Genomic DNA, 10,404 nt, shown 5'->3' on the forward strand with positions numbered 1-10,404 from the left:
ACTCTGCCCAGGAGGCCCAGGCGGCTGCCCAGAAGGGAACGAATACACGCGGACACGGGACAGTTGTGGGGGTGCGGGGTGTGGGGGAGGCACCCTGCCAGAAGGCACAGAAGAGGGCCACAGGCTATATGCACAGACTGAGTGCCCCGTGTGCCCAGAGACCCGGAGTGACAGGCTGGGCTGCAGAGAAGCTGGGTCCGGTTAGAGAGGAGGAGGGGAGGAGGCAAGAGTGTGGGCCTCATACGCCACATGTGAGAGTTTGGCTCTAATTCCAAGAGCAATAGGAGGCCAGTGAAGGCCTTTCCTCGGAGGTGCCCGCAGACCCGCACTCTAGAAAGATCACTGGAGCAGAGTCTGAGGCTGGTCAAGAGCTGAGAGAACTTGTGGGCAGGGGGGAGAGAAAAGATGGGAGAGAGACTTATGACAATTTCTGGAAAAGGCAGAACTTCGAGGGAGGGACAGAGGAATGGGGATGATCAGACACCGAGTCTGGGCAGCTTCTCAAGGTCCTTCCTCACGCTCCCACCTGATTCCTCAGGGCGGCCTGGAGCAGAGGGGGAGAGGTCGCCGCTGCCCGACCCCCACAGCACCCACTTGCAGGCCTCACCGTTGCCGTAGGCCCAGTCGTCGTTGAGCCGGTGCCGCACCTTCTGGTAGATGGCAGACATGGTCTTCATGTTGCTCTTGCGCCACTGCCGCCCCAGGTACTTGGTCTGCACCTTGAGCAGCTTCAGCACGTACAGCTGCATCATGGCCTGCTTCACCTTCAGGGCCCGCTTCAGGATGGGGGCGGACTTGAACACCACCAGCATCTGGAAGGGCACGGGCGGGCACAGTGGAGGGCACAAATAATGCCTGCATCACCAGCCACTGCTCAGCCGGTTTGCGGTCATGGGCAGGGTGACCAACTGTCCCAGCTTTCCCCAGACTGAGGAGTTTGCTGGGACGCGGAACTTCACAGCTAAAACCGCCAAGTCCCAGGCCAAGCAGGACCGCTGGCCACCCTAATTATGAGTCGTTTTGGAATCTGAAGAAAGCTATGAATTCCCTGACTTGTCAAGGAACCAGGAATCAGTCCTTAAAATACACGGATGCGGCTGCAGGAAAGTGAGGAGGAAGGATGCAGCCACAGCAGCGAGCCCACCCCGGACCCCTGCTCCTGCTCAGGGGAGGACGGGCGTGGCACTGTCACAGGGTCCACGCTGACCGCGCTGACTCACCATCGTTCTTGAGTGCTTCCACTTGGTCAGCTTGTTCAAGATCCGGAGGAGATTGATACAAGAAAAGAGGTTCCTCCAGCAAAACTGGTTATTGTCGCCTGCTTCCTGCAGGGAAAGCCCAGGAACCACGACCCTCAGGGCAGGGGCTCAGCAGCTTCCAGGGCGGCACATGCATGACCTGAGACCTGCCAGCACCCACTCCTCTCCTCAGCCCCCGGGAAACTCCATCCCTCAGAGCTGGGCCCACAGTCCCAGCGACGGGGAGAGAAGCAACTCGGCCTGGTGAGTGCTGGGTCACCAGCCCCTGAAGACCATGCTCCCAACAGAGGAATCCCTACCCCCCAATCTTTCTGCCCTACAAGGTCCCTCCCCGCCCTTGTATGCAATTAGTGCTCTAAAAGCCAGGCACTTGATAGGACCTCATCTGTGAAGACTCCTCCATCCCAGGTGGGGGAGCCGGGCTCTGCACCACCCACCCTCACACCAAAGGGATAGCCGGTAGAGCCTGGCCACTCACCAGACTCTCAGCAGTCAGCTCTGGCAGCTCGTGCACCACGCAGTGAGGGTAATCCAGGACGGAAATGCTGTGAGGGCAGGGCAGGCCGGCGCCCACCATGAGCAAAGGCTGGGTCTGGCTCTGCTCTCCTCCCTCACTCGTTGGGATGCAAGCGGGATCTACCTTGCCTGCACCACCCTGGTTTCCAGCTCTAAGATGAGGAAGCACCTGCTCCCAGAGAAACTGTAGGGTCCCCCTGGCCAGAGACCAGCCTGACACTGTGTAAGGGGTGGAGACCCTGCTTTCCCCGCAGCCATGCACCTGGGCTGGGGGAGACTTCTTAAGGCAATGAGTGTATGCCAAGCCCCTCGGGAGACAGTGTCAGCTGATGACTTGCCCTGTGATGTACCACACTGATGAGCAGGCACTGCCAAGTACAGGTGGCACCAGGCGAGAGAGATGGGGGCTAGGAGTCAGCAGACAGGGCGTGACAGCGCACATGGCTGAGCTCCCTAGGGAGAGCAGGCAGCCTGGCTGGCCTCCTCAAAATTAATTAATTAATTAATTAAATTTAAAAGGCACGGGACAGTGAGGGCTGTACTGGAGCCCAGGATGAGACCCCTCCCACCCAGGCACAGACCGAGTCATGGGTCATTAGATAGCTAGACTCGGATTTGACACACCGGTGTTTTCCACAGGCAGGGACCATGCTTCATTCATCTCTGAGAAGCCTGGCAGAGTGCTGGCCTAGAGGTGCTGAGTGGGTTCAGTGGGAGCGGCTACCTGGGAGCCCTGCCGTCTGGCCCCGGGCCCCCCTCCTGAGCCCTGGTCCCTGTCACCTGTTCTTGGCAGTGATGTAGGACATGATGTTTTGATTGAAGAACTTTAGAATCAAAGGGATGCAGTTGGCAAACACCAGGTGCTGGGCCATGTATTCAAACTGAAACCAACAGAAGACAATCAGCACACCCGTGGGGGCCGCCCGTCTCTCCTGTCTTTCCTCCCGGGATAGAAGGCCTCGGCTGGAAGACTGAGTCAGAACGTTTGAAGGCCAAGGCCTCCATCTTCAGGCCTGGAGGGCAGCACTGCCAGGCCGTGGCCAGTGGACAGGAAGGAGGCCTGGAAGGTACCTGGTAGACGTGGTTCAACTTGAAGTGCTTGAGCAGCAGCAGCAGGACAGCGGAAATGGCCTTGACAATGACCTCTTTGTGGCGGTTCACATCCACGCCCAGCTTCATGCTCTGCAACACTGTGGTGCTGAAACACAACGGCCGGGTGAGCCCGCAGCTTGTTCAGCGCCCTCCTAGGTGCTCACAGGAGACGGGATTCCTGAGCCTTCTCTGGGCAAAGGCTCCCACTCCACCCCCGACCCGTGGACATCTCAGGTCAGGCCCAGGGCTCCTCCCACCCAGCTCCCAAGCTCAGCATAATTCTCTTCCTGTGATTCTAAACACATCCTTAGCCTATTTCCCTGCCTTTCCTCCACAGTGAACTTCTCAAGATCCCCCTAAGCTTCTGCCACTACAGGGACCGTGTTCTCGCGCGTGCTCTGTGGAATACCACCACACAGTATGCTTCATGTTATGGGGAAAACTTAGGAAGCACTGAGTTAAATCAGTTTCTTTTTTCTTTGAATTTATTTTTCAGTTACACTTGACACAATATTATACTCATTCCAGGTGTATAACATAGTGATCAGACACTTAAATCGGTTTCTTGACTCAAGACTTCTCACTGTCAGTCTTTTAAGAGGAGGTACAGTATTTGACTCAGGAACCCCCTTTCCAAGGACCATCACAATGGCCCAGTGTTCTGACACCCCCTTTGGTATTAGCCAAGCCCTGCCTCCAGCCTCACCTGCCTTTCACCCCAGACTCAAGGAGCCCCGCCACCAGGGAGCTGGGCGGGATGAGCGGGCAGGCAGGAGGCCAGGTCAAGGCCACCTCCCTCTCAAAGTAGAACATGATCTCGATCTCGGTTTGTCCTCACATCAAACAGAGGCGGTCAGTGCCCCAGGGAGGAAGCGCCCTGAGGACTTCACTGTCACCTGAGGCGCTCACAAACGGCCCGCAGGCCGGGTACTGTGAATGGGAGAGCCACACCCAGCGGAGGCTCAGCTGCTGGCTGGCACGGTGTCCAGAAGCTGCATCTCGCCGTCCTGATGTCCCAGCCACACAGCTTTGGGGGGGTTTGGGAAATGTCGCCCCAGCCCAACTCACTCTGCAGAGGGGTGAGAACTCTCCCGGTCACTCAGGCATCCACTCAGGGCAGAGTCTACACTAGAATCCAGGCCAGCTGGGCTGACCTTCTCCCCAAGCAGCAAATCGAGATATTTAACCCAGTACTTATTTTTCTTCTGAGCCAGGAATACCCTCAACTTAACCTGCAGAGAAGTTGAGTCAAGAAAGGAAGCAACCTCCCAAACCTGGGGACTGAAAGGGAGACACGGCCCGTTTCTGTTGCCCCACCTGCTCCACGCACAGGGGCGACGGTACTCACGGCATCTCCTCAGGCAGGACGTCGGCCAGGATGTTGATCGAGTCGGTTTTGGCTTTGGAGGTGGGGGCTGCAGCCAGCAGGATCTTCAGCAGCGCGATCTGGGAGGACAGGAGCGCCCAGGTGCAGGCCTCAGCCCGGAGAGGTGGTCCCTTCGCAGGGGCCCAGGGGCAGGCACTCAGGAGGGACTGGAGGCACTGGCAGGCAGGCTGGAGCCTGAGGAGGGACTCACCATGTACTGGGGCAGGCTGGGGAGCAGGCCTTGGTAGAGTGTTTCTGCAGGGACTTGCTCCACTTCCTCTTCTCCCTTTGACCACAAGGGTAGAGATTCAAGCCCAGTCCTGACAGTCTCCTGAGCCAGCTGCCTCGCTGGCTGGAGGAGGGGCTGTAAGCACTGATGTAAACAACGATGCGGATAGTGACAGCACACCTGACTGACAACGTGCAGGCACCTTCCTTGTAGGAAGCCCATTAGTCCTCACTACACTCTGTGAAGAGGGCATGATTATTATCCCCATCTCACAGGTGAGGAAACTGAAGCACAGAGATCCAGTCTCCTGCGAAGTTGTCACCCCGAGTGGTGGCGCTGGATTCAGAGGTGGTGACTGGCTCAGAGCCTGTGCTCTTCACCCCGGCACCCGATAAGCCACCCCTGCAGGGGGAGCAAGAGGGCAGGACCAGGCAGCTTCGTGGTCTAGGCCCAGCACTGTGCCTGGAAAGAGCGGAGGGATCCTGTTGGCTGAGGAAGGCCCCAACTCACCCCTGAAAGAGGAGAGCGAAGGAACTCCTCCTCCATCTGCGCCTGGACCTCCGCGATCGACGTGTACTTGTGCTGGGGAGAAGGGAAGAGGCGCTGGGAACAGCTCCCACTCTCTGGCTGCACGCCCCACACCCTGGCAAAGACCCGGGCAACTTCTTCAAACAATCTTCTCCAAGAGGGAATCTCCACAAAGATCCCTAACTAACCTCCTGAACCCAAAATACTTTCCTAAGTGAGCAATTGCCTCTTTTTTAAAAAAAAAAAATTTTTTTTTATTGATTTCAGAAGGAAAGAGAGAGGGGGAGAGAGAGAGAAACACCAATGATTTGACAGGATCATTGATCAGTTGCCTCCTCAGCACCCTCTACTAGGACTGAGTCCACAACTTGGGCATGTGCCCTGATTGGGAATTGAACCATGACCTCCTGGTTCATAGGTCGATGCTCAACCACTGAGCCACATCAGCTGGGCAGCACTTGCCTCTTAAAACCAGTATAAAAAGCACATAAAAAAGCCCTAACTGGTTTGGCTCAGTGGATAGAGCGTCAGCCTGTGGACTGAAGGGTCCCAGGTTCGATTCCGGTCAAGGGCATGTGCCTTGGTTGCGGGCACACCCCAGTGAGGGGCGTGCAGGAGGCAGCTGATCGATGATTCCCACTCATCAGTGTTTCTAACTCTCTATTCCTCTCCTTTCCTCTCTGTAGAAAATCAATAAAATATATTTTTTTAAAAAGCACATAAAAGATTAGAAAAAAGCAAATTAAGGGAGAGAAAGGGGCTTGCAGATAGCTATAGTGACAGAAAAATTAGTCCAAGCAGAATCAAGTACTCGAGTATTTGGGATCAAGTATTCAAAAAGCATGGGGCCCACTCAGTACTAAACATTTCAGAAATATGTTCCAAAAACATAGACATTTACACTCCAGATGGGTTGTTAGGGAGACACCTCTTTACCACTCTTGGTGTTCCTCCCCGTGGAGGACGTGGATGTGCAATACACCCCTGCCCCTCCCACACACCCCGCCTGGCTGACTGGGCAGAGGAACAGGACATGCTAAGCCCACCCCTTTCGCTTTTCTCTTGAACAAAAGCCTGTGCGCTCCTCTGCTCCTCGAGCAGGCCGGCGGGCTCCAGCACTGCCTGGCTCTGGGTGGGGGAGTCTGCCTCATTCGGGAAGTCAGGGCTGGGACACCTATGGCTGCAGTGCCCTTCGCCTCAGTCTCTAACGTCTCTGCCAGCCTCAAAGCTGGTGTTTCTATCTCCACCTGCCTACTCCTCTATCTCAATCGCCTTAGAACTTGAGCAAGGAAAGGGGGCTATTTAGTGGGCCCTTAAAACTCCAACAACTGTCATTTAATATGATCTTGAATGAGCCACCAGTTAAGACCCCAACAAAAGCTCGGCTAGAATCAGTAGAATTTACGAAGAACTGCTGAGAGGAACTGCCACCGTCCACCCATGCCTCCAGCCCAGGCTCCTTCAGGCCGACAACACTCTAAATGGCTTCTCCCAACGGGCCGATCTCACTTCACTCACTTGGGACCAAACTAGGCCAAAAGCTCACCCACACCACCGACCTGCTTCAGAGTCTTGATGCTTTCGTGGATTGGCCTGGGCAGCCCCACCACTGTGTTCGTGTCGCTGGAGGATAAAGAAGGCCCTGTGTTAAGCCCAGACATCAATCCGCCTGGGTCCCCAAACACCAAAGGCCAAGAGAGTGGATTTCTCGCTACTTTTCTTCAAAAGGAACTCAGATCACACTCACCTGCCCAGAGTGTAACCTATGAATTTGCTGCGGCTGGACTCGAGGAACATCTCAATGTCTTTCTCTCTGCCCAAGAGAGAGAAAGCAAGGCTTTTACTAAATGTTATTTCAAGGTGTCATGGTTAATAAAATACAGAACATCCAGAAATTGTGGAGACAGAAGAAAAAGTCTCCCTCAACTGTTTTTCTTTATGGAAAAAAACCCTGAAACCTTCAAGACTATTTTAATGTCCTTCATAATGTTGAATCAATGACCTGCAATTATATTATGTGTAACTTGTTTACAGTACTTGTAAAATTAAAGTGATACATTGAATTAAAAGCATACTTTATTCAGATATTAAGACCTTTGTCAACAGAACTCCTCAAACACTTAAAATTTTTACAACGAGAGCTATAAGCTACTGATTTTTTTTCATGAGTCACATTTTCCTGTCAATCAGTGTATCCTGCATTTTCTGAAGACTTGTGTGTTTTCCCATCACGGATCACGGAAAACTGGGGCTTTACCTGGATGGAGAAAATGAGTTCTATATCCTCTCACATGTCCATCTAGTTCTTAAGTTGGAGCCATTTCGAACAGACATCATTTCTGTACATCAAGGTGCCTTCTCGCCCACTGATTCATGCACATATATCTCAATACCTGAATTACGGCTCTAAAGGAGCTATTCCTTAATCTATCACTTTTCTGTTAACCACATACAACCTCAGGGGGGTGGCAATGGGGTCACTTAAATGTCCTTGTTCTCATTTTTCCCACCCCCTTCACTAGTTATCATGTCTACCCAAGAGCGAGCTCCGATTACCACTCCAGAGCCACACAAGGGCCTCTTTGTGCAAGCCCAGCCAGGCCAGCCCCCAAGACCCGGGCCAGCACAGGGGACTTTAAGGGAGCCTCATCCCAGAGCCAAGCCCAGCCTGTCCCAGCAGAGGACCTCACGTGACCCAGGCCAGGTGCCAGGCCTGTGGGTGTGAGGGCCCTGGTTTTAGGCCAAGAGCTTTCCAAAGGTCTGAGACTCACCTGACCTTGGGTGCCCATGGGAGCCCCTTTGGGCAGGTAAGCCTGTCAGTCTGGGGGTGCTGTAGTGGGGGAGGCATCACCTCGTCCCGCTCGAGGGGGAATGTCTCCCCCTCCAGACTGTTGTCGTCATCGTTCTCTTCTTCCTCCTCTCGAGAGTCGTCGGCCTTGTAGGGGTCCCGCTCGTTGAAGGCGTCCAGGTTGTCCTGCTTTATCAGCGCCTGGAGACGGGGGAGAGCAGACGAGAGCCCACTGAGGAACCAGAAAAGACCGAGGAAGCTACAGAGACTGCGACACAGAAAGGGCAGTGAGAAACCAGACAGGAAGTCAAGGTTGGGACCAGATGGCAAATCATTCCTTGCCCCAGTCCTTCCTGAGACCCACTGTAAGCTGGGACCCTGCACTGGGGACAGTGACCCTGCCTGGAGGCCTTCACCTGACCAAGCCATTGAGGCCATTCCTGTTGCCCTCACCTTGTGCTCCCGCCGGCCCCGTTTCTGCTGCTGCTCGATCAGGTCGGAGGCAGACGCGGGCGGCGAGGCGGCCCTCATGTTGCGGATCACTTTGATGCTGTCCTCAGGCAGCGGGGGCAGGCCCAGCATGGTGCGCTTCTCGGCCTTCATGCTCTGCAGCTCCTCAAAGCCGCCCAGCGTGCACTGCATCAGATGGGAGCAGGCCGGGGTCAACACGCCCACAGGCTGTGCCAGGCGCGACAGCACCCATGACATCTTTACAGAGACCCTCTCGACCTCTGAACAAGGGACTATATCCACCCCAGGAGAGTTCAGTGAGGCCGGGAAGGGAGAGGAGAAACGGGCTGACCGAGCCTAGTGCACACACACGCTCAGCTCTCTTGTCTGCCATGCTCTTCATGTAAAAAGGAGACTGGAGAGCCTCGCCTGCAAGCTCCACAGGGCTGGCTCCTTCTGAGAGGGAGGGTGACCCCCAGGGGGAGTGGTCCAAGCCCCTCTCCGGCCCTGTCCCCTGGCTTCCCCTTCCAGGAGGCGCTCACCAGTACTGTCTTCCAAAGCAGCAAGAGAACCTTCTTCATGGGGAAGTGAGGGGCGTGGCCACTGCAAAATTTGGTCACCATCCCAAACAGCATGATGGCGAATGGCTCGTTGTTGTACAGCGGGGAACCTGGAGGTGACCACGGTGTCAGGAGCACACACAGGAACAGGGCCCTCCCAAACCCACCAGCCTCAGCACCAGGAGGGCCCTCTGGACAGGACCCCGGGGTCCTACCCAGCTCGGCCCTGAAGGTCTGGCGCATGGTCCTCCACTCGGCCTTATCGCCCTCACACTCCTGGTGGACGGTCTCCACAATCAGGTACATGATGTTGAGCAGGACCCTGGGGGGGCGATAACAGGGCGGAATGGGGGGGGGGGGTGTCAAGGGAGCCCCTTGGCTTCCTCACGCCCACTGACACGAGAAAAGCCTGGGCACCAAGGCTGGCAGATGGGAGGGCTGTAACCGCCAGGAAACTGAGCGTCCCACAGAGCATGTGGGCTTCTTTCTGTCTCATGTTGCTAAGGTGGGACCCGATCTGTTCTGTATTTCGATGTCTAGCAAAGTGCTCGCTCAAAGCAGGTGCGAACAATGGCCACAAAATTTACTGCCCTGAGCTTCCTGGAATGAAAAAGACCCAGCGGTGGGAGAGAACAAGGTGGAGGTGAGAACAGGATGTGTTTACCACGGTGGGTGCAAATCAGGAGCGCGCAGGGTGATGCCCGGGACCCTAACTACAGCGAGGACACCACCAACACCCAGTCTGGAAACTTCCAAAGGCACAGAGACAGGTTCTCCTCCTCACAGATGGGGAGGTGCTCTTGCTCTTGAGCAGCTGCGATTACTTCCTGTGCAGCCATGAGCGTCTTGAACTGTCAGGACTAACCCTACGCAGGTGGGGCAGCTGGGTGCGAGAAGGTGGGAATGTGAGGAGTAGCATCCAGCATTCCATCCAATAGAAAGGCCCATGGCATTCTCAGCACTGCGGTCCTATCACATGATTTCCTCTGGGAGACTCAACCCAGAGCCCCGCCCGAGAGAGCCCCCAGCAGGGCTGACTGATCCCACCCCAAGCCCATCACACCCCAGGTGAGTGTGTGAGAAGGACGCGTACAGGGCCCACACCAAGAAAACCCAAGGACGCCCCAAGCCCTGCTCTGACGCCGCTCAGGCTAACCGGCCTCACCTGAGGTCCGTGCTGTCAGCCAGGGAGATGGCCGGCTTCCTCACTGCGCTGCTGCAGGCGGCGCTGTTGCTGCAGGAGAGACTGAATCAGTGCTGCCCCAGAGGGAAGAGAGGGTCCCCTTGACAAGGGCTGCCCCACCAGGGATAAAACACTGTGACACGCTTAGACTCAGGCCCTGCACCAGATCCTCAAGACTGGTTCCAGCCCTAACCGGTTTGGCTCAGTGGATCGAGCGTTGGGCTTGCGGACTGAAAGGTCCCAGGTTCGATTCCGGTCAAGGGCATGTACCTGGGTTGCGGGCACATCCCCAGTAGGGAGTGTGCAGGGGGCAGCTGATCGATGTTTCTCTCTCATCGATGTTTCTAACTCTCTATTTCTCTCCCTTCTTCTCTGTAAAAAATCAATAAAATATATTTAAAAAAAAAAAAAAAAGACTGGTTCCATAAGCTCC

At 55.4% G+C, this 10,404-nt stretch overlaps 1 protein-coding gene across 4 annotated transcripts; it reads right to left on the bottom strand.

Annotated features, from left to right (window-relative positions):
- Positions 1-461: 461 nt before the first annotated feature.
- LOC102439862 (striatin-interacting protein 1-like) lies at positions 462-10,148 on the bottom strand. 4 transcript variants are annotated; one of them, XM_006109033.3, is made up of 15 exons: positions 9,954-10,144; positions 9,004-9,110; positions 8,771-8,898; positions 8,232-8,414; positions 7,762-7,979; positions 6,738-6,803; positions 6,550-6,613; positions 4,973-5,044; positions 4,445-4,519; positions 4,216-4,313; positions 2,847-2,973; positions 2,556-2,656; positions 1,738-1,804; positions 1,221-1,325; positions 462-812 (listed from the first exon to the last, which is right to left on the bottom strand). In XM_006109033.3, exons 2-15 carry the CDS (start codon positions 9,092-9,094, stop codon positions 477-479), a joined length of 1,731 nt encoding a protein of 576 aa, XP_006109095.3. In that variant the 5' UTR covers positions 9,095-9,110; positions 9,954-10,144; the 3' UTR covers positions 462-476. The 4 variants fall into 4 exon arrangements, 3 of the variants coding, with proteins under 3 accessions (XP_006109095.3, XP_023605063.1, XP_023605062.1); XR_002827813.1 differs by having other exon boundaries at positions 635-812; positions 1,221-1,374; positions 9,954-10,148; XM_023749295.1 differs by lacking the exon at positions 8,232-8,414 and having other exon boundaries at positions 9,954-10,148.
- Positions 10,149-10,404: the final 256 nt, after the last annotated feature.

The sequence above is a fragment of the Myotis lucifugus genome, unplaced genomic scaffold (assembly GCF_000147115.1).
Source record: "Myotis lucifugus unplaced genomic scaffold, Myoluc2.0 scaffold_5164, whole genome shotgun sequence".
Classification (NCBI taxonomy): Eukaryota; Metazoa; Chordata; class Mammalia; order Chiroptera; family Vespertilionidae; genus Myotis; species Myotis lucifugus.